The sequence below is a fragment of the Dasypus novemcinctus genome, chromosome 18, assembly GCF_030445035.2.
Source record: "Dasypus novemcinctus isolate mDasNov1 chromosome 18, mDasNov1.1.hap2, whole genome shotgun sequence".
Taxonomy (NCBI): domain Eukaryota; kingdom Metazoa; phylum Chordata; class Mammalia; order Cingulata; family Dasypodidae; genus Dasypus; species Dasypus novemcinctus.
In genome coordinates this window covers 22,006,323-22,031,144 of record NC_080690.1, presented here as the reverse complement: position 1 = coordinate 22,031,144, position 24,822 = coordinate 22,006,323, and the positions used below count along the sequence as shown (strand labels likewise).

General features: G+C 37.8%; 1 protein-coding gene across 3 annotated transcripts in view; it reads left to right on the top strand.

Moving 5' to 3' along the window:
- Positions 1-24,822, top strand: part of NFATC3 (nuclear factor of activated T cells 3) — a 199,659-nt gene that overhangs the window by 93,359 nt on the left and 81,478 nt on the right. For all 3 annotated transcript variants that reach the window (XM_071209115.1, XM_071209116.1, XM_071209114.1), the window contains exon 3: positions 1,009-1,171. In XM_071209115.1, coding sequence (XP_071065216.1) covers positions 1,009-1,171 — 163 coding nt within the window. The remainder of the gene's footprint in view (positions 1-1,008; positions 1,172-24,822) is intronic.

Genomic DNA, 24,822 nt, shown 5'->3' with positions numbered 1-24,822 from the left:
GTGTTGAAGATGTCTTTGAGCCCATCACTTTGATTCTGAATATTAAACTCTCTAGGGGTTTGCTTAAGCTTGCAGAACAAATACAGAGCTAGCAGAAAGTTGATGACATTTAGTAGTTGTTTCAGACTAATAAAACTTAATAACTTGGGGTTTCAAAGTAGGAGGACTTAAAAAACTAGGCCGAAGACATGTAAGGAAACAACGAAATAATTCAGAAAATTTACACTTGGAATGATAGGATTTCAGAAGTAGAAGGGACCATTTTACCAATCCCTAAAATGATGTTACCTTTTTTTACAGATCATTCTAGCTTTGATTCCATTAATGTTTGACCTGTAGGCATAAAATTTTTCCCCTACTTTCATATTTTCATTGTTAATATACCTAAATGAACTTTTCTGTCTATAAGCTGTTTAAATTATTTAATTCATCAAATAAAAAAAACCCTAACGTCTGGAGAAGCTTTATATATTTTTAGCCCAGTTTGTATTGAAATCAAAATTTTACTTCAGATTGCAATATATTGCTGAATATAGGCAATACTTCAGAGCAATGGGGAGGAAGTAGGTGAAGCAATGTGTATATTAGATTTATGCCCACAGATGCACACCAGGGATGGAGACTTAGCCATTGAGACATGCTGAGAGAAATACTTACAGAGATACTGATGCACAGCACAGGGATAGGCATCTTTGCTTTAAGAAATTGGATTACTATTTTTTGATTGATTTTGTAATTATGTACACATAGTTTTACAAAATGTTAGAATTTTTTCTTTTTAAAAATAGGAAACAAAAAGAAAATAGATTTTATTCTTCAGATAATAAATTATATTATTAAACATCCACCATATCCAGTGTTATAACTTCTTAAATGAAGTTTTAATGTGTAATACCTTGCTTCAAAGATCAGCAGAAGAAATGTTGGTACTTGCAAAGAAGTGGTTTGAATTACTGCTTGGCAATACTAGTATGGTGAAATGCATCTTTCTGTGTTTTGTTTATATAGCACATCTTCATTGCCTCCACTAGACTGGCCTTTACCAACTCATTTTGGACAATGTGAACTGAAAATAGAAGTGCAACCTAAAACTCATCATCGTGCCCATTATGAGACTGAAGGTAGCCGAGGGGCAGTAAAAGCATCTACTGGGGGACACCCTATTGTGAAGGTATGAGATTTTTGGGGCATGCTTTTCAGATATCATAATATCTGCTAATGATAGAAGAGTCTATTCAGTTTGTTTTTACTGAGCTCAAAGGGAGAAAAGTGAAAACCAGAAAACCTCTGTTGAAGTTTTGCATGCTTGTTGATAGGGCAGCACTTCTGCATTGAACTTTCTCTGCTTGCTAAAAGATATTCTTCCTGGACTGACTCTTCAACTGGGGAAACTTTAGGGAAAAAAGGTTGCAGTGGTCAAACAGCCTTTTTTTCTGATTTTAAAAAAAATTACTGATAACTATATTGTGTTTATGAATATAATACATGCTTGTTTAAGATTCAAGTAATGCAGAAAAATAAAGAGTATAAAGCAATAAATACCCACACTCTAACCCCCTCAGAAATAAGCAGTCCTAACATTGATAAACATTATTCAAAATAATTCTGCACATATATTTAGTAGAAGCCTGGATGGATGGCTAGAAAAATGAATTTTTTTTTAGGATGGGATTATACTGAACATTTTTGTAGTTAACTTTTTTTTAAAATTTGTTAGAAGAAAACTAAAGTGAAATTGGAAAAATTATCTAATATTTGATCATATAAAATGTACTAAATACATATAAATTTTGAAGCATAAGAGTTGACTATTTCAATTTTACTTGAATGAAACATGAAAAAAATAAAAGTAAAGTAAAACTAAGAACTGCTAAAACTTAGATACAATTCTTCACTCTAAGAGTTGCTAAAAGATCTTACTAGGGTCAGTAAAGAGACCCTGGTAAGGGTTTTCAGTCATTAGATGGTATATGTTGAATCCCTGCTCTGAAAAGTGAGGTTATTGTCTCTCAAACTTTCTCCTACTTTTCTACCCTCTACCTCCTGAGTTTTATTGCTTATATTATTTTTCCTTTCAGATCTATAGCCATAATTCCCCCTATTGTTCAGCCTTATCCTAGATTCAGTGCTGTTTCTAATTCTTTTTGATTAATTTCATTGTTGAGGTTTTTTGAGTTTTGGTTTTTAAAGAAGGAATTTGGATTCTTTATTCCTTGGGTTCTTTCATGATTGAGAATGTCTGTTGCCTTTACATACTCAAACATCAAAATGACTATATATAATAATCTTGTCACGCATTTTCTCACTTAGCACTGTGTAGACATTTTTTCTGTCCTTTTATGACATTAAGCATTATAGTGGAGAAATTATATCCAAAATTTTATCAACAAATCAATTTATGAAATGTTTCATAATTCTTGACAAAAATTATTTGCATTTTATTGTGGGTTTTAAGACAATTTGTAGGTAGAAATTCCTTTTTTAATATACTAAATGGCAGTTAAACACATTGGAATTCTTGTTTTTTGTGGTTTTTTTTAAGGTTTATTTTATTTCATTTTTTGATTCTACCCCCTCATTATTTGCGCTTACTGATGGCTGTCAGCTCTCCGTGGTGGCATGGGCCATCAGCTTTCTGTGGCAGGGCGAGCCAGCCTGCCTTTACCAGGAGACCCCGGAATTGAATCCAAGGCTCCCATATGGTAGATGGGAGCCCAATCACCTGAGCCACATCTGCCTCCTTGGAATTCTGCCATTTGTTATTAGAGTCATATTTTGGTCTTAAATGAGAGATTATTTCAATTTGATTAAGTAGACATATTCTTTACTTGGTTTTCTGTGTCTTTGTTCTTACCAGAATGAAGTGATGTACAACCAATGCCTAAATACTGTACTTACATGAACAAAAGTTTTACAGGGGTCTAAATGATTTGTTTCCACAGTTTGTTTATTTGTCATTTCTCTCCACCTCTAGTTGTTTTGCATTGCCTGTGATTTGCTGTGTTTGTTTGTTATGTGTTGGTCTTCTTCTTAGAAGGCACCAGAAATCGAACCTGAGACCGCCCATGTGGGATGGAGGTGCATAATCGATGAGCCACCTCCGCTCCCTGCTTTGTTGTGTCTCTCATTATCTTTTCCTCATGTCTCTTGTTGTGTCATCCTGTTACATCAGCTTGCTGCGCCTGCCCATCATGTCAGCTCACTGTCTTGCTCGTCTTCTTTAGGAGGCATTGGTAACTGAACCTGGGATCTCCCATGTGGTAGGCGGGAGCCCAATTGCTTGAGCCCTATCTACTTTCCTCCATAGTTTTCTTTTAATTAAAAACTGATTCCCTGCTTAAGGAGAGACTAGTATGTATGTCTGATATCACCAATGTTTTTATATTCTCCTGTAAGTGACTTATTTTTTTCTTGTTTATTGCTTAAAGAATTATTTCCTTACACTTGAAATTAGCAGCTTATACCTGGATATTAATGGTTCATTATCGGTTTTTCCCAGTAAGTATGATATGCTCCCTTTCCATCTGAAATTTTTTCCACATTATAACTCCATTCATCCATTTGTTGCCTGGAACAGTAAATTGTTTCCTTTTTCATTGCTGTTTAATATTCCATTATATGAATTTGCTACAATTTATTTATCTGTTGTCCTGTGAATAGACATTTGGGTTGTATCCAATTTTGGACAATTATGAATAAAGCTGCTATGTATTTTGTATGTGTATGTCTTTTGGTGAACAAAGTATGCACCTTTTGAAGTATATTTCTAGGAATGGAATTGCTGGTTTTCCAAAATAGCTATACCAATTTTTACTTCAACCATCAATGTTTGAAAGTTCCAAGTACTCCACATCCTCTCCAATACCAACACTTCATTCTAATCCTTTTATTTTTAATCATTCTGGTGGGGATGTGATTTTTATTTCTGGTTTTCTGATGACCAGTGATGTTGAATACCTTTTCATATATTTGTTAGGCATTTGGATATCCTCTTTTGTAACAGGCCTGTTCATGCCTTTGACCAATTTTTCAGTTAGTTCTTTCTTAATCTTACTGATTTCTAAAAATGCTTTATATTCTGGACAAAAGTCCTTTGCCAGATATATGTATTGGGAATGAAATTTCATTGAGTCTGTTGCTTGCCTTTTCACTTTCTTAGTTGTATTTTTTGATAAATGGCAGTTCTTGGTATTAAAGAAACTGAAATTACCAGTCTTTTCTTCAATGGTTAGTGCTTTTATATTCTGTTTAAGAACCTTTGTTTATCCCGAAGTCATGAAGACAGTCTCCTTTGTTTTATTCTGGAAGCTTTTTGCTTTTTACATCATTTATTTTTAGGGCTATGAACTATCTTAAATTAATTTTTGTGTATGGAATAAAGGTAAGGAATAAATCTCAAGGATACTTACTTGACCCAGTACCATTATGGTAAAGCCCATCATTTTCCTGCTATACTGGAATGATACCTTTGTTATAAATAAGGTGACCATATTTGTGTAACTCTTTGTGACTCTATTCTGTGCCATTGGTCTGTTTGTCAGTCTTTGCACCATCACCACATTATCTTATTAAAGTGGCTTTATAGTAATTCTTGATCTCTGGTAGTGTCAGTCTTCCAACTTTGTACTTTTCTTTCAAAATTGTTTTGTATTTCCCTAAGAATTTTTTTTTTTATCAGATTGTGAATCTTCACCAAAAAATACCCACAAAAAATCTCTGGGATTTTGATTAGGATACATTGATGCATGAACATGGTTTATCCTCCATTTATTTTGATGTTTTTTTTTTTTTTCATTTTTGTCAGCAGTGTTTTATACTTTTCACAGTAGAAATCTTTTACACCTTACTTATTTCCAGGTATTTGGTTTTTTAATGCTATTCTAAATGTGTTTTTTTTTTCCATTTTCATTCTGATTTTTGTTTCTTATACATAGATATGATTGATTTTAAAAAATATTAACTTAAAACTAGTCACCAAATTGTTTATTTTTGCTTCTTGGATTTTTTGCATACTTGGTCAGATCATCTTTGAGTAATAACTTATTTCTTCCTTTGTAATCTTTACACATTTTGTTTCTTTTTCTTGCCTTATTACGTAGACTGGGATCTCTTAATACATTGTTGAATAGAAGTGGCAAGAGAAAACATTCATGTCTTTTTCCCAAACTCAGGGGGAAAACGCTCACAATTGTACCATTCAGTAATTTATTAGCTTGTATGAATTTTTTATCTTTTTATTTTTTATTAGAACAGTTGTTAGTTTACAGAAACATTATGCAAGAAGTACGAAGTTCTCATATAGCCCTTTCACACACAGACATTTTGCTGGTCTGGTACCTTCTTTTACAATTCATGACACATTATAATTATGCTATTAATTTTAGCACATTGTTTATATTGTGTTCTACACAATGTGTACTGTGAGTGTGTGTATGTGGTAACATACACTACCTAAAATTTCCCTTTTTAAGTATGTAATTCAGTCATGCTAATTATATGCATAAAGTTGTGCCTCCATACCAGTTTGTGGTTTTGTTTTTGTTTACTTTTCATGAGATGTTCTTTATCCTAATTTGCCAGTTTTTTTTAAACATGAGTAGGTGTTGAATGGTTTTTTGTTTTGTTTTGTTTTGTTTTTTAGTTTTTAGATTCTATTTTTTATTTATTTCTCTCCCCCCTCCCCCTCCCCGGCCATTGTCTGGTCTTTGTGTCCATTTGCTGTGTGCTCTTCCTTGTCCACTTGCATTTTTGTCAGTGGCACTGGGAATCTGTTTTTATTGCGTCATCTTGCTGCATCTGCTCTCCATGCGTGCAGCACCACTCCTGGGCAGGTTGTGCTTTTTTCACGCTGGGTGGCTCTCTTTATGGAGTGCACTCCTTGCGCATGCAGCTCCCCTACGCAGGGGCAGTCCTTGTGTGCATCAGCACTGCATGTGGGCCAGCTCATCACACGGGTCAGGAGGCCCTGGGTTTGAACATTGGACCTCCCATGTGGTAGGCGGACACCCTATCCGTTGGGCCAAATCCACTTCCCTCTCAGAGAGTTTTAATTTAATATTCACAAAAGTTCCTTGAAAAGGGCAAGACAGGTACATGACCTAAGATTATATATGATATAATTGGCAGAGAGATTTTAAGCTCAGCTCTCCCCACTCCCCCTCTGGCTTCCTCGCCTGTTTGCTCATTGTTTTTTGCTTGTTATCTGGTTGGGTTTTTTTTTCTTCTTTTCTTGAGGAGGCACCCAGACCGAACCCAGGACCTCCCATATGGGAAGTGGACACTCAACTACTTGAGCCACATCCGCTTCCTGCTTGTTTGTTTTTGCTCATTTTCTGCTCATTGTTTGCTTGATGTCTTGCTTGTTGTTTTTGCTTGTGGTCTGCTCATTGTCTGTTCATTGTTTGTTTGTCTTCTTTGAGAGGCACCAGGAACTGAACCTGGGACCTGCCATGTGAGAGGCAGGTATACAACTGCTTGAGCCACTTCCATTCCAACCTAGATCTTTTGACTCTGTTTCTTCTCTTTCCATTGTACCTTGTTGGCTCTTAAACACTACTTTAAAAATTTCATAACCTTTCATTTTAAAAAGTACTTTCAGAATTAGCCTTTTTAGAAAACTTGGTCTTTGACTTGAAGTTAGGTAATCTTTCTACTACCTTGATAGCCCTTAATTAAAATCTTAGTCCTTGTCTACTACCATTATTATCCTTAAAGCTTTCTTTTCCTGGATTAATCATGATAGGCTAACTAATACAACAAATAATCCTCAGATCCCAGTTGTTTAGACACACACAAAAAGTTTATTTTTCTTTCAGATTGTCATTTAGAAATCCAAGGTCTGTCTATCTTGTGATGATAACATCTTTAACACGCAGCTTCCATGGTCCCTGGGAAAGGGGAAAGGAATATAGAGAAAGCTAACACAGAGTGTATCATTATTACTTTAGCCTGCAAATGACTACTGATTACTGCCACTCTCAGTCCTTTGTGCCAGAGTAGTCACATGGTTCTATTCATATGGAAAGGGACTGAGAAAAGTAGTCCCTGCTGGGCATCTTTTCCTTAGCAGCAACTTTATACTCTTACCACATTATACTGTATAACTCTGTCCATATATATTTGGTAGTTGGTTTGCCTTCTTGCCACATCCCGTTACACAATGGTGGTTTTTAATTTAATTATATTTGGGAGTTAATAGTGACCAAAAGAGTAATATGGATTCTGAAGTCAGATTACTAGGGATTGAATCCTGGGCTTTGTTCAAATAACCCTTTAAACCTTTTATTCAGTTGTTTATTGCTTAATTTATTCAACCATCTACCTGTTCACTAATTTACAGACAATATTGTAGTTGCCAGGGATTTAAAGACAGATAAGGTCCTTGCCCTCTTTGATTTGTCTTATATTCATACATTAATAAGAGAAGAGACAATAAACAAATAAAATGATAGTAGAATGTATTGATATCATGAAATAGCATGTGATGTAATAGAAGTTAATTATGGAGTTAACTTTACCTTGGATTCTTTTTATGAGTCTTTTTAAAATTTTTATTTTTTTAAAGATACTTAAATTACATAAAAAATATAGGGGATTCCTACATGCCCTGTTCCCTACATCTCCCACACTTCCCCATATTAACAACATCCCTCATTAGTGTGGTATATTCATTGCAGTTGATGAACACATTTTGTAGTATTGCCACTAAGCATGGATTATAGTTACATTGAAGTTTACACTCTCTCCCACCCAATTCTATAGGTTATGGCAAGATATATTAATGTCCTGTGTCTGTCATTGCAGTGTCATTCAGGGCAATTCCCAAGTCCCAAAAATGCCCCCATATTACACCTGGTTTTCCCTCTCTCTGCCCTCAGAACCTCCAGTGGTCACTACCTCCACATCAATGATGTAATTTTTTCCATTGCTGGAATCATGATGAGTCTATAGTAGAATACCAGTAAGTATAGTTGGACGTATACCTACCAACTCTAGTACTAATTATAGGTTCAAACAGAAGGACAGAATATCTATGTGTAGGGAAACCACAACTCAGTGCAACTCTGTCATGCTGGAGAGCATAAATTCCAAAGTAGGGCCCACCAGCAAGGCACCTAACTCCTGAGCTGTCTGCCCTGACTATAGTGTCTGAATGTCTCCAGGGCCCTCAAGAGCCCCACTATTTAGAGTAGTAGCTACTTTGGCAGCCAATGAGATCCTGCTGAGATGTACATAAGTGCAACCTCTGGGATGACTTCCCAACTCACTTTGAAGTCCCCAACCATATAACATTTGTCTTTACCTTTTCCCCCTTTTGATCAAGGTCTTTCTCCAGTTGCATTGTTAGTTGGTACTTGGTAGTAATCCTTTGGTGCCAGAGAGGCTCATCCTTGGGAGTCATGTCCCATACTAAGGGGAAGGTAATGTATTTATATGCTGAGTTCGGTTTAGAGAGAGGCCTTATCTGAATAACAAGGAGGCTCTGTAATTTTTAGGCACTCTATAATACTAGGCTAAGTTTCAATTTCAAGAGTAAAGTTTCATAAGTAGAGTCATCAACATCAAGGGCCCATCAATGGACTATCCTCCTTCACGAGTCATTGCCCATATACTCAGGGGATTCCTGCTGTTACACTAGAGAATGTGGCAGAGCTCCCCAGGATGGGAACCCGATATTCTTTTGGTTATTGTGTGAATCTCCATCCACCGTGACAATGCTCCTTGAATATTTGAACGGGTTCTTTTTCTGAATGAGAGTAATATCATCTAAAAAGGGCTGTTGTCAAGATTAAATGAGATATTATTACATATAAAGGACAAGGCATAGTGCCTTACACATAGTAAATTTTTAGTAAATGGTAGCTTATATTACTGCTATTAGGTTTCTTTGAGCAGCTCGATGAACCTGATGAATAGAATATACAGAATAAAGTACTTTGGTATTCTAGAATTCAGTTGGATTGATTACTGATATTTTAAAGAATTTTGTGAGCAGTACATGGATTAATGGGGTATCAAAATGGAAAGCAGAGGGGTACCAATTCTAGAGCTCTAAATATCTTGCTGATATTTGCCCAAGGACATTTCAAATGTTCTTAGTATACTTAGATGTTGGGAACTAAGAATTTTCTGAAATGCATATTTCTTGAAATTATTATAGAACTTAAGCTATGAGCTGTTGGGAAAAATACCTATCTTCTATCCATTTGACAAATTGACTCTTTCTTTAATTAAAAGTAAGTAATCTGATTAATATGGTCAGCAAATAATTAGTAAATCCAAGCCTCTCTGCTATTGCAGCTGGGGATTCAGTGGGGATAACAAATCAGACATGTGGCCTATTCCCATAAAGCTTATAGGCTAGTAATGCTTGCAAATGAGATAACAATAAAGTATAATAAAGGGGGAAATTCAGATCTCTGTAAGAGCGAAGAGGAACCTGAAACCCGATGGGAGTAGGGGGTGTTGGAATCAGAAACTGCGTACTTGAGGAGAGGACCTAGCTAACAAACAATAGCCAGGAGAGAAAGTATTAGGAGAAAAGGATTCAGGGCAGCATTGCCCACTCTGGTAGCCATTAACCACATGTGGCTATTTAAATTTAAATTAACTAAAATAAAAAATTTAATTCTTCAATTGTATTAATGACATTTCAAGCCCCATGTAGCTAGTGGCTACATTGTCTTTTCAACAAATAGTACTGGAGCAATTGATTATCTATAGGGAAATAAATAAATACTTGACCTAAACATCACATTTTATGCAAAGATAAATTCTTTGCATGGGTTTTTAAAAAACGTTGATGTAGAATATTTTCATCATTGAGAAAGTTCTGTTGGCTAGTGTTAGTTTAGAAGCCTGTAATATAGAGTACGGCATCTTTTAAGAATTATAAGAGGGGACTTCTGGGAAGAAGGCAGCTTTAAAAAACACAGGATTCTTTCCTCTCACAGAAAAATAGCTAGAGGACAGGCAAAAGAGCCTGGAAAAAAAGGTTCTAGGGTTTTGGACACCAGGGGAAGGCCAAGAAGAGAGAGAGGCACAGGAAAGTAACTGCAGTGTTGAAACCATGAGCAGACTGTAGCTGTTGGCTCCCATCCCCCACACTGAACTTTGGACAGTAGTGGTGTAGGGGGTGGCATAGGGATACACCTCTCCAGGAAAGGGGGAAGAGAGGGACAAAACCTAAGGCTGACTCAGCTTTTTTTCCCCCCGCCAGGAGGTACCAGGGATTGAACCTAGGACCGTATATACATTGGAAGCAAGTGCTCAATCACTGAGCTACGTTTGCTCCCCAATGAGAGTTTGTTTTTCGTTTGTTTTTAGGAGGTACAGGGACCCTGTACGTAGGAAGCAGGTGCTCAACCAGTTGAGCTACATGCATTCCCCATGACTTAACTTTTCCCCCACAGATTTGGTCTGCTGTATCCCATAAGCCCTTCCAAGCAAGGTAGGGCTGTGCCATTGTTTGCCTTGGGAGCCAGCATGGGACTAAAAGAATCCTACCCTCTCAGAAGCCCTCCCTACTAATCAGGACTGATTGTTGAGGATGCAGAGGGGAGTGGAATTATTTCCCACCTGGGAAGAGAGAGGGGATTGCCAGCAAAGGTTGTAGAACTTTCTTTGAGAAAGTTTGAATTGCAAGGCTCTGAATAGCCTCAAGGCAGGATCCTGTGTCACATTGATCCAGTCCCTGTGGCAACACTCCTATCAGGCTTTGAACTGAGAGGCCTCCTGAAGTGCACCATCTGCTGGCCGACAGAGGAAGTGCATATGTGGGAATTAAAAGTAGAGAAGAGAGGCTTTTTCTGACCTCAATCCCCCTAGGCCCTTGGAAGTGGGTCTGCAACCCATTTCTGGGTCCAAAATGCAGATTTTTTTTTTTTTAAGATTTATTTATTTATTTAAATCCCCCCCTCCTCCGGTTGTCTGTTCTCAGTGTCTATTTGCTGCGTCTTGTTTCTTTGTCTGCTTCTGTTGTCGTCAGCGGCACGGGAAGTGTGGGCGGTGCCATTCCTGGGCAGACTGCACTTTTGCGCTGGGCGGCTCTTCTTACGGGGTGCACTCCTTGCGCGTGGGGCTCCCCTACGCGGGGGACACCCCTGCGTGGCAGGGCACTCCTTGCGCGCATCAGTACTGCACGTGGGCCAGCTCCACACGGGTCAAGGAGGCCTGGGGTTTGAACCGCGGACCTCCCATGTGGTAGATGGACGCCCTAACCACTGGGCCAAGTCCGTTTCCCCAAAATGCAGATTTGAACAACTAACAGTCCTAAAGACCTAGAACAGGTTGAACCAAGAATCAAAAGAACAGCAGTAACACAGTCTTCTGCCACTAAAGCCCTAAAAAGAGAGAGATTGAGCAACAGAGTAAATTCACCGTCATAATCAGATGAATTATAAGCCATATTAAGAAAATGGAATAAATGGCCCTGGCAAAGAGTATATCAAAGACCCAGGTGAGAAACAGAAATTAAGACAACTAATCAATGAGATTCATATAAAATTTCCAAAATCGATGAGTTGAAAGACAATATGGGTAAAAGATACAGAATATCAAGATGACACTGAGCCAGCACAGAGAAGAATTTGAAGACCTGAATAGAAAAGTAACAGAACTCATGGGAGTGAAAGACGTGATAGGTGAGGTCAAAAACACATTTGAGGCACCCAACAGCAGACTCAAAATGACAGAAGAAAGAATAAATGGTACAGAACACAAAACAGCTGAAATTGAAGAGAGAAAAGAATGGAAAAAATTGAGCAGGGACTCAGAGAGTTGAATGATAACGTGAAATGCAGCAACATACATGTCATGGGAGTTCCAGAAGAAGAAGAGAAGGGAAAAGGGGCAGAAAAAGTATTGAGGAAATACTAGCTGAAAATTTCCCAACTCTCATGAAAGAAATAAACTTACATGTCCAAGAAGCGTACCATACCCCAAACAGAATAAATCCAAATAGACCTACTACTCCAAGACACGTATTACTCAGAAAGTCAATGTCAAATATAAAGAGAAAATTCTGAGAGTAGCAAGGGAAAAGCAACCCATCACATGCAAGGGACACTTGGCAAGACTTAGCATGGATTTCTCATCAGAAACTATGGAGGTAAGAAGACAGTGGTATGATACAATTACAGTACCAAAAGAGAAGAACTGCCAGCCAAGAGTTCTTTATCTGGAAAAACTGTCCTCAAATATCAAGGTGAATATAAAATCACAAACAAACAAGCAGAATATAAAATCACTCACAAACAAACAGAAACTAAGAGAGTTTGTAAAAAAGAATCCACCTTTACAGGAAATATTAAAGGAAGCCTTAGAGCCTGAAAGAAAAAGACAGGAGAGACAGGCTTGGAGGAGAATATAAAAGACGGAATAGCAGAAAGGATAACCAAAAGAATAAAAAGATGGAAGAAAAAAAGATATGACATATGAAAACCAAAGATAAAATGGTGGAAATAAATAATGCATTTACAGTGATATAATTGAATATGAATGGATTAAACTCCCCAATCCAAAGATAAAAGCTGACAGAATGGATTAAAAAAAGCCATGAGCCACCCATATGCTGCGTACAGGAGATTCACCTTAGACTTGGGAATACAAACTAGCTGAAAGTGAAAGGTTTAAGAAAAAATACTCCATACAAACAGTAACCAAAATAGAGCAGGGATAACTATACTAATATTGGACAAAACACACTTTAAGTGTGAAAAGTTATAAGAGTTACAGCAGGCCATTATATATTAATAAAAGGAACAATCTGCCAGGAACAAATAACAGTCTTAACTGTCTATAATCCTGACCAGGGTGTCCTAAAATACATGAGGCAAACTGGCAAAACTGAAGGGAGAAATAGACATCTCTATAATAATAGTTGGAGACTTCAACACACCACTCACATCATTAGATAGAGCAACTAGACAGAAGATTAGCAAGGAAACAGAACTTGAACAATATGATAAATGAGTTAGACCTAAGAGACATATACAGAACATTGCATCCCAACTCAGCAGGTTATATATTCTTCTCAAGTGCTCATGGATCTTTCTTCAGGATAGACTACATATGAGGTCACAAGGCAGGTCTCAAGAAATAAAAAAAGACTGAAATTATACAAAGCACCTTCTCAGATCATAATGGAATGAAACTGGAAATAATAACATACAGGAAAGGGGAAAATTCGTAAATGTGTGGAGGATGAACAACACACTCCTAAAAGTGGGTAAAAGAAGAAATTGTAAGTGGAATTAGTAAATATATGGAGATGCATGAAAATGAGGACACAGAATATCAAAATTTGTAGGAAACAGTGAAGGCAGTGCTGAGAGGAAAATTTATAGCCCTAAATGCCTGGAATAGAAAAGAAGAAAGGGCTAAAATCAAAGATCTAACTCAACAACTTGAGAAACTAGAAAAAGAACAGAAAATCATTCCCAAAGCAAGCAGAAGGAAAGAAATAATAAAGATTAGAACAGAAATAAATGAAATTGAGGAGAAAAATAGAGAAAATTGACAAAACCAAAAGCTGCTTTGAGATGATTAAATAAAATTGACAAACCCCTAGCCAGACTAACAAAGAAAAAAAGAGAGAAGATGCAAATAAACAAAGTCAGAAATGAAAAGGGGGAAGTTATGCTGACCCAACAGAAATAAAAAGGATCTTAAGAGGATATTATTAGGGGAAGCAGATGTGACTGAATCAGTTGGCACCGCCTACCACATGGGAGGTCCTGGGTTTGGGTCCAGGTGCCTCCTAAAGGAAGATGAGCAGACGCTTCCACCACCACAGTGAGCTAGACGTCACCCTCACTGCAGCAAGCAGATGTCACAAGCCAGCAAACACTGCAGCCCGCGGGGAGCAGATGTGGCTCAGGTTGTTGGGCACTTGCCTCTCATTTGGGAGGTCCTGGTTTGGTTCCAGGTGCCTCCTGGAGGAGGTGAGCAAGCAATAAGCAGAGAGATGAAAGAACCATCTGGATGAGGGGGGGATAAATAAAAAAAAAATAAAGTAAATGAACAAATCTTTTTTAAAAAAATAAGTAACTATAGGCCAATAAACTAGACAACCTAGATGAAATGGACAGATTCCTAGAAATGTACAAACAGTTTACACTGATGCTACAAGAAATACAAGAACTTAAACCAATCACATTTAAAGAGATTGACTCAGTCATAAAAAATATCCCAACAAAAAAAAGTCCAGGACCAGAAGGTTTTACAGGTGAATACTACCAAGCATTTCATAAGGAATTAACACCAATCCTGATTAAAGTCTTCCAAAAAATTGAAGAGGAGGGAAAATTACCCAACACATTTATGAAGCCAACATCACCCTAATACCAAAGCCAGATAAAGATACTACAAGAAAAGAAAATTACAGACCAATCTCTGTAATGAACATATAACCAAAAATTCTCAACAGAAATACTTGCAAATAGAATCCAACAGTATATTTAAAGAATTATTTACCTTGATTATGTGGGATTTATTCCTGGTATGCAAGGATGGTTCAACATATGAAAATCAATCAATGTAATACACATTAACCAATTGAAGGAAAAATCTACATGAACATGTTGATTGATGCAGAAAAGGCATTTGACAGAATCCATACTTTCTTGATAAAAACACTTAAAAGATAGGAATAGAAAGAAAATTCCTCTTTATGACAAAAGGCATATATGAAAAACTCACAGCCAACATCATACTCAATGGGGAAAGGTTGAAAGATTTACTCTAAGATTGTGAACAAGTCGCACTGGTGCGGAGGAGCGCTGGCTGCCTTAACTCTGCTGAGGAGTCGTGGCTGGCATTGGGCGGGGCCTGGCGCTAGGACGGATCTCCTAGCAGACCGGATCACGGTGCAGACCGTGAGTGTCTAGGCCCCCTAAATGCCCGAGCTCTCTTACTTCCCAGCGAGGCCAGGTGGAGTCCCCGAGGCCATAACCTGAATTCCCATGGCGACATCAGAGTGGGGGTGGAGGGCGCAGGGCCGAGGCGCTAAGGGATGCGCCCGCCAGTAGCGCCTGCGGGCTCTAGGGGCCTCGCTGACCACCCCAGTTCCCACCCGGTGCCAGGTCCCCGCCTCCTCCCCCGTAAGGGGAGGCCCTGGTCCGAGTTCCTCGCTCTGGATGAATGGGCAAAAAGTGGCTTTTGGCATGATTGGGTCCTGTTGAGCCGAAAGGAGCTTCACCCGGGCTTGCTCCAGTCGCTAACGTGCGCCTGCCTGAGGCTTGTTTGGATGTTTTCTTTCCGAGGTGGACATAGCTTTCCATTAGAGGCGAATGCGCAGTCTTTAGGTACTTTCCTGCTAACTTCATTTTTACATTGTGCTTATGTGGCAAACGCTTGGAAAAAAGAAAACATAAGTAAATGTGCTGTTTGGGATGAACGTGAGGAATACACAAGCATAAATCCTGGTGCCCGAGACTCGGAGCCCAATGGCCCCACCGCACTGGCTCTGGCCTCATGGGGGACAGGGAAAGCAGTTCATCTAGTCAGGTGCCTACATGATGTACAGTGGTCAGATCCCTGATGCTCTGAGTAGAGAGAGGAGGAAAAAAGCCATCATGGCAGTTAGCCATACTTGCGATGCTGTGTGCAGTGGCTTTGCCTGAAAACGGTGTAGGATTATTTTTCATTATGATGCTCAGTGCTTAAGAGCTGTAAATAGTTTATAGGGAAGATAACATTGTTCCATAGTTTTGAGTTTTCACCAAGTATTTATGTATTATTTGGTTCTGACTCAGGCAAGGTACTGTAAGGCAATGTTACTTTAATCATCTTCACAGCAGTATTTATGGAATATCACAGGTGTCTCATCCTTTAGTAGCAGTTAATTATATATTTATTGGCCAAATAAACAGTGTGAAAAGAAAAAGATTGTGAACAAGGCAAGAATGCCCACTGTCCCCACTGTTATTCAAAGTTATGCTAGAAGTTCACCTAGAGCAGTTAGACAAGAAAACAAATAAATAAGTGGCATCCAAATAGGAAAAGAAGAAGTAAAGCTCTCACAATTTGCAGATGACATGATCCTAAATTTAGAAAATTCTGAAATGTCTATGACAAAGCTACTTGAGTTAATAAAGTTTAACAAAGGGGTTGGAAGGATACAAGATCATCATGCAAAAATCAGTAGTGTTTCTATACACTAGTATTGAACAGTCTGAGGAGAATATCAGTGAAAAAGTTCCATTTACATTAGCAGCAAAAAGACCAAAATATCTAGGAATCGTATTAACCAAAGAAGTACAGGACGTACATTTAAAAGACTATAAAACAATGCTAAAATAATTCAGTGATGACATATACAAATGGAAAGACATTCCATGTTCTTGGATTGGAAGACTGACTATTGTGAAGATGTCAAGCCTAACCAAAATGATTTATAGATTAATGTAATACCAATCAAAATTCCAACAGCCTACTTTATAGAAATAGAAAAGGCAGTTACCAAATTCTTGTGAAAAGGAAAGTGCACCTGAATAGCCAAAAGCATTCTAAAAAAGAAGAGTGATATAGGAAGAATTTCACTGCCTGACCTTGAAACAAGCATGGTATTGGTATGAAGATAGATGCATTGAACAGTGAAACAGTATTGCAAGTTTCAGAAATAAACTCTCACCTCTATGGCCAACTGGTTTTCTAGAAATCTACCAGGTCCGTGTTAACAAAACAAAACAATCTCTTTAACAGATGGTGCTGGAGAGCTGAATATCCTAACCAAAAGAATGAAAGAGGACCCCTGTCTCACTCCCTACACAAGAATCAACTTAAAATGGATCAAAGACCTAAATAGAAAAGCTAGGACCATAAAACTACTAGAAGAAAATGTAGGGAAGCATCTTAACTATCTTGTGGTAGGTGATGGTTTCTTGGACCAAACATCCAAAATATGAGCAACAACAACAAAAAATAGATAAATGGGACGTTCTCCAAATGAAACACTTTTGCATCTCAAGTTTGTCAAAAGGGTGAAAAGGCAGCCTATTCAATGGGAGAAAATATTTGGAAATCTCGTATTTAATATCCATGATATATAAAGAGATGCTACAACTCAATAATAAGAAGACAGACGACCTGATTAAAAAATAAGCACAAGACTTGAATAGACTTTGTCCAAAGAAGAAATACAAATGGCAAAAAACACACATGAAAAATGTTCAGTGTCACTAGTGATTAGGGAAATGCAAATCAAAGCTTCAATGAGATAGCATTTCATACCTATTAGAATGGCCACTATTAAAAAGTGAGAAAAGAGCACATGTTGAACAGGATGTGGAGAGTTAGGAATGTGTATTCACTGTTGGTGGGAATGTAGAATGGTATGGCCACTGTGGAGGACTGTTGGGCAATTCCTAAAGAAGTTGAATATAGAGTTGCCATGTGACCAGCAATACCACTTCTTGGTATACACCCAGAAGAATTTTATACCATATGACAACTTGGGTAAACCTGGAAGACATTATGTTGAGTAAAGCAAGTCCAAGAAAGGACAGATATGGTATGATTGAGGTATTATGAATTAAATATATTGTGTAGTCTCTTGGGGTTAATAACTTGAATAAAATAGAATGAGGCTAGAGAATGGAAAGATGAGGGTTAACTAGTGTAGAACTGGTAAAAAAGATTTGTGTTAATCTTTGGAAATGAAAAGGTGAAAGCACAAAATGTTTCTAACTAGCAGTACTATTACATGAATATGATAGTGGTTGAAAGGGCATTTAAGGTCATGTAAATTGCTAAAAGGAAAGCTAAAAAATTTAACAGGTCTGTATAGCATAGTAAAGCCTCATATGAAATATGAATATGGGTAATATTACATTTGTAAGACTTTTAAGTTTTTTTTTAAAGACTTATTTATTTATTTAATCCCCCCTCCCCCTCCCGTCCCCCATCCCCCGTACCCTGGTTGTCTGTTCGCTGTGTCTATTTGCTGCGTCTTGTTTCTTTGTCCGCTTCTGTTGTTGTCAGTGGCAGGGGAAGTGTGGGCGGCGCCATTCCTGGGCAGGCTGCACTTTCTTTCGCGCTGGGCGGCTCTCCTTACCGGTGCACTCCTTGCGCGTGGGGCTCCCCTACGCGGGGGACACCCCTGCGTGGCAGGACACTCCTTGCGCGCATCAGCACTGTGCATGGGCCACCTCCACACGGGTCAAGGAGGCGCAGGGTTTGAACCGCGGACCTCCCATGTGGTAGACGGATGCCCCAACCACTGGGCCAAGTCCGTTTCCCTCTTTTAAGTTGAATAAATATATGTTAATAATTACAAAATGTTAATATCAGGCACAAAAGACCACCTTATGCTAAGTGAAAGAAACCAGACAAAGTTATGTAGGTCTGGGGAAGGATACAGGGATTGAGAGAGAACTGCTAAGGGGTGTGGAGTTTTTCATTTTTTTCATTTTTATTTTATTTATTTTTAATTTATTTCTCTCTGCTTCCCTGCCCCAGTTGTCTGCTCTCTGTGTCCACCCACTGTGCGCCCTTCCGTGACCACCTCTATCCCCATCAGCGGCACCGGGAATCTGTGTTTCTTTTTGTTGTGTCATCTTGCTGTGTCAGCTCTCTGCGTGCACAGTGCCATCCTTGGGCAGCCTGCACCTTCCTTCACGCTGGGCGGCTCTCCCTATGGGGCACACTCCCTGCGCGTGAGTCTCCCCTACGCGGGGTACATCCCTGCTTGGCAGGGCACTCCTTGGGTGCATCAGCACCATGCATGGGCCAGCTGCACATGAGTCAAGGAGGCCGGAGGTCTGAACCGTGGACCTCCCATGTGGGAGGCGGGTGCCCCATCCATTGGGCCAAGTCCGCTTCCTGAGTTTTTCATTTTGGAGTAATAAAATTGTTCAAAAATTTTTTGTGATGATGAATGCAGAACAACGTAGTGATTATACTAAAAGCTATTGATTGTACAGTTTTGATAGATTGTATGGTATCTTAATATACCTTAATGTAAAACTGCTTTAAAAGAATTTAAAAAAAGAATTACAAGAAATATACAGCAACAGTATTTAATTTCATTTGTCCAAAAAGCATTAGCATTTTAAGAGATATCTAAAAAATATTTATTTATTTTTAGGTACTGGGGCTGGGGATTGAACCCAGGACCTAGTATGTGGGAAGCAGGCACTCAACTACTTGAGTTACATCCACCTCTCTAGCTGAAATATTTATTCCCAAATTTCAAAATGTGAAAAACATTTGGAAAACTTATATCAGTTTTTAACAACTTAGGTAATGACAGCTGTGTTTAAGTAACAAATATACTGTTTGTGAACCAAGATGAATATTTTTAAATACATTGTCATTTCATCAAATGGTGCTGGAGTATTGGACATCCATAGGCAAAAAAATAAAGCATCACCTAAACCTCACATCTTACACAAAAATTAATTCAAAATGGATTGTGAATTTAAAAGTATATTATAAATCTGTGAAACTTTTAGAAGAAAATGTAGGAGAAAATCTGTGAGTATATGATTATTTTATTTGTTAATTTTTTAAAAAGATTTGTTTATTTCTCTTCCCTTCCCCCTCTCCATCTCCCCCCCCCCCCCCCCCGTTGTCTGCTCTCTTGTGTCCATTTGCTGTGTATTCTTTTTTGTCCACTTGAATTCTCAGTGGCACTGGGAATCTGTGTCTTTTTTTTTTGAGTTAGTAATTTATTCAGGCAGGGAGGGATAAGAAATGGAAGAAAATAACAGAGCAGGGATCCCAGGTAGAGAGGAAGGGGCTGAAAAGTGATAAAGCAGGCTGATTTACAGACTATAATTCCCCATTATAGATTATAAATGTTCAGGTTTTACTTGTGTAGCCATCATGGCAGAGGAAAAACAGCGGGAGCAGGGTGTCCAAAGGTGAGAGGGAGTCCTGTGTCTCTTTTTGTTGTGTCATCTTGCTGCGTCAGCTCTCTGTGTGTGCAACACCACTCCTGGGCTGGGTATGCTTTTTTAGTTCAGGGTGGCTCTCCTTGCAGGGCACATTCATTGTGTGTGTGGCTCCTCTATGCGGGGGACACCTCTGTGGGGCATGGCACTCCTTGCATGTGGCAGCACTGTGCGTAGGCCAGCTCACCACACAGGCCAGGAGGCCCTGGGTTTGAACCCTGGACCTCCTGTATGGTAGGCGGACACTCTTATCAGTTGAGCCATGTCTGCTTCCCTGATTGTTTCAGTATAAAAATTTTGTTTGTACTTTTATACTTTATGCAATGGTAAGTTTTATTAAGGCATTCGTATTTTGAGTCTTGCCCATAAAATTTCCAAAATTTGAAAAATGGGGTTTTTAGATTTTATTTTTGTATTTAACTGTTTTATCATATGCTCTGATCCATTTCCAGAGGATGTTTTTTATGTGAAATATGTATATTTTCAGTTTTAAGTAATATACATTATAGAAGTTGAATTTTGTATTTTAAATAACTCTATAATAAGTTGTCATTTCTAGTAGATTCATATCTCCTCCCCCTAAGTGATTTAACAGAATTAATAATAGAACTGCTCTTATTGCAGCTGCTCTAGTCTGCCTTGTGATAACATTCACTTTTTCTTTTTTTGAGATTATTTATTCCCCTGCCCCTCATTGTTTTGCACTCATTTTCTGCTTTCTGTGTCCATTTGCCACATGTTCCTCCGTTGTCTGCTCATCTTCTCTTTAGGCAGCATCAGGAACTGATCCTGGGACCTTCCGGAATGGGAGAGAGGCGCTCAATCTCTTGCACCACCTCAGTTCCCTGATCTGCTGCGTCTCTTATTGTCTCTCCTCTGTGTCTCTTTTTGTTGTGCCAGCTGTCTGTGTGGGCCAGTACTCCAAAATGGTCAGCACTCCCGCGTGGGCCAGCACTCCTGCATGGGCCAGCACTCTGCGCAGCCTAGCTTGCCACGCAAACCAGTTTGCCACATGGGCTAGCTTGTCTTTACCAGGAGGCCCTGGGAATCAAACCCTGGGCTCTTATAAGGTAGATGGGAGCCCAGTTGCTTGAGCCATATCCACTTTCCAGTATCCTTCAATCTTTAATCCTCCAGTTTTATAGTTAAAATAAGGAGGTTCAGACCTTTACTAGGGACATGATATAGAAACATAAATAACTTAGCTTATTTTTTTCTGCACAGCAGTGGGTACAGCCTGATAGTATACTGATAATAGATGAAAGTTCTAGAGAGCAGTAGTAACCATTAGCAATAATTTATTTAATACATACAACATAATGTTCTTCTGTAAGTGGGATGGGATGATAGTCTAATTAATTTATATAATGTTTCTCTTAAACTCCTGAGTTGCAAAGGAGTAGCCCTGTTTTTCTTATGCTACAGTGAATATCCTTAGAATCACTTTAGGCTGATGTGTTATGCAATATATTCCTTTTGAAATCTTATATGCATGATTACCTTCTCCCAAATCCAATTGATTTTATTATTAAAGTGTAAAAGATAGGTGCTAAGCTGGAATGAACATAAGTCATTTAATGTGACTAGGATTCTTTGTATATGTTACATTATGGGGTGTTTGGATAAAGTAATAGTAATAAAATTATTTGTATTTTCTCTTTTAGATTAAATTTAAATTAAATTCATTTGATAAGCTACTTTAACGGGTATAATTTTCATTAAAAAATTATATTGACTAAACTCAGGAATTATTTTGCTCCACCAAATTGTATTCTCTTATTCCAAAATTAATTCATTTAATAATGATTGAATGCTTATAATGTGACAGGAACTATAATAGGTTCTGGAAATCTAGTGGCAAACTAGATGGACACTGTTGTCTTCACAGTACTTAGAGGCAAGTGGTAAGGTTGTTGCTGTTTCTTCTTGCAGTGTATGAACAGTTAGTGCCATAGGTTTAAATATGAAGGAGCAATAGGTGTAACAGAAAGAAATGGCTAATTATTTATTAGCCATGAGTTATATGCAGCCAAACCTAACCCTAATATAAAAGGCAATTATTAACTCTTTATATATTTTACATATATGTTATATATATATTACCACAAAACTTTTTTAAAAAACCAAAACCAGGTAATTTAAAAGCCTCAGGGTTGCACAAATTACTCATCACGGGTGACAGTTGACCATAAAGAAGCACATATAAAGCTATGGTAAAATTACAGATGCCCATGTATGTGAATGTGACCTTATTTGGAAATAGGGTCTTTGTAGAGATAATTAGTTAGGGTCATACTGATTAGGGTAGGCCTTGGTCCAGTATAACTTCCATATAAGAAGAGGAATATTTGGACACAGAGGGAAGATGGCCATGTGAAGATGGAGGCACAGGTTGGAATTATGTTGCCTCAAACCAAGGATTGCTGGCAAATACCAGAAGCTAGGAAGAGGCAAGGAAAGATCTTCATCTAGAACTACCCAAGAGTGAATGACCCTGCCCACACCTTGATTTTGGACCTTTAGCCTCCAGAATTGTGAGACAATATATTTCTGTTGTTTTTAGCCAGCCTGTGATAATTTGTTACAAATCTCTAGGAAACTAAACCATCTATATAATACATCTACCTAATACTGTGTGAAGGAGTAACATTTCAGTATTGCTGTTTCCATAATGGATCTTCAATAAAAGGAAGAGGGGATAGAGTGGTGACATCTATGGAGTTTCTGCCTTTTTTGAACTTACGTGGTACTGAGGAAGACAAATAATAAATGTATAATGTAATTCTGATAGTGATCAATACTATGAAAAATAAAACAGAATAAGGTACAGATGTGTTATTTTAAATAGGATCATCTTCTCCAAGGGGATAATATTTGAATACAGAGCTGAATGAAGTAAAAGAGTAAGATAAAGAGCAAGAATATTCCAGAGGGATAAAAGAGCAAGTGTAAAGTTCCTGAGGCTGGGAATGAATTCGGGTGGTTCAGTGAACAGCAGTAAGGCCAGCAGGGTGGAGCAGATTATGTCAGGATACTTTACAAACCACAATACAGAAGCAAAGAGGACTTTTTATAGGGTTATTAGGTAATTCATAAAATCTCAGGCCTCGGAATTACATGACTTGGGACACTGTCCAACCATTCTGCCAGTACTGTTATAGTGGAAACACCACTGGCCCTGTGACTCACAACTACAACTTGTATTGTTAATGCTTGGGACTAGGTGCCAGAAACTTTGCATTGCTACTTTGAGGACCCTGCTGAAAGATAAATTTTATGCAACCTACTTCATCATGTTGCTCCTTCACTGGTTTCATGGATTAAAGCAGCCGCAGAGCGTGATATCAGATAGAACCCTTGGAACTGAAGGAAAGACTGTAGGGTACTATAATAACTAAATAATTGAAAAATAGCTTACTTAAGTTACTTTATATTATATATTTTTCTCAGGTTGATTTTTTTTTTTTGTACATAGTATTTGATATTTATTAAGAGAAATTATTCCATAGCCCACATATTCAGGTTACTTAATCAGGAGCATAGATAGGTCAGTGACAAACATCCAAGGAACTCAATCCAAAGAAATTCTTTATGTCCGAAAATCACTTTGCACTCTGAAAGATACTAGCCTTCCTCATCTCCTCGAAATCTTTCGTGGAATCATAGTTTCTGTAGAAATCTGCATATGCCTTTTTCCTTGGTTCAGCCGCACCAAACTTAGAGAGAGTTGCAAACCCCAGCAACACAACAAATGCTCCAACAATATGAATTTGCAGTTGCTTGGTCAAAATGCCTCACATCTGAGGTTTTGCCAAAGCACTGGAAGGCATTGTAGTTATGCTCCTTAACACCAATATCCTTCCTTAGACAGAGAAATGGACCTCAAGTTGATTTTAAAACTGTTGACTGTTTAAAGTAAAAATAATATACTGTGATGCTTATATGTAGTCAAATATAAGGAAATGAAAATGCAAAAAATAGGAGAGGGTAAATGAGATTATATTGCTCTTATGTTCTCTTACATCATTCATGAAATAGTGTAATATTATTTAAACATAGCCTGAAATAATTTAAAGGTATATGGCATAATCTCTAGTGCAAATGCTTAAAAACAAAACACATAGCTACAAACTCAACACAGGAAATTAAATTGAATTGAATACTAACAAGTACTTCGTCCATCCAAAGAAGGCAAGAAAGGAAGAACAGAAGAAAAAGAACAAATGGAATAGATAGGTGGGAAACTCTAACCCATTCTGTATTAAGAGTAACATTAAATGTAAAGGGACCAGCTGCTCTAATTAAAGGCAGAGATTGTCACTGGATGCAATAGACATAACTATATGTTGTTTACATGAAACATGTAGTTATAAAGACACAGATTGTAAAAGCTGGAAGATTTATTTTACAAACACTAAGCATGAGAAAGTTAGACAAAGTAGCCTTCAAGACAAAGAATGTCACTAGAGAAATAGAGGGACATTTAATAATGATAAAAGAATTAGTTTATCAAGAAGACTTAACCCTTCCTAAATGAGTATGTACTTAACAACAGAGCATCAAAATAAATGGTTCAAAACTGATGGAATTAAATCACAATGGAAGACTTTACCCCTTTCGGGCAGTAACTGATAGAAGAAGCAGGGAAAATAAAATCAGAAAGCATATACAATAATTGAATACTCTTAACTAACAATATTGTTAAAATTTATAGACTCCTGTAGCTAACAACTATAGAGTACTTATTATTTTCAAGAGTGTATAGAACAGATGCAGCAAGATAGACCAGCTGCTGAACCAAAAAACAAGTATCAGCATTTAGCAAAGAATTGAACTCATACAAGGTATATATTCCCTGACCACAACAATATTAAGTTAGGAATTAGTAATGATAAGATGTAGAAAATGCTTGAATATCTAATAAATA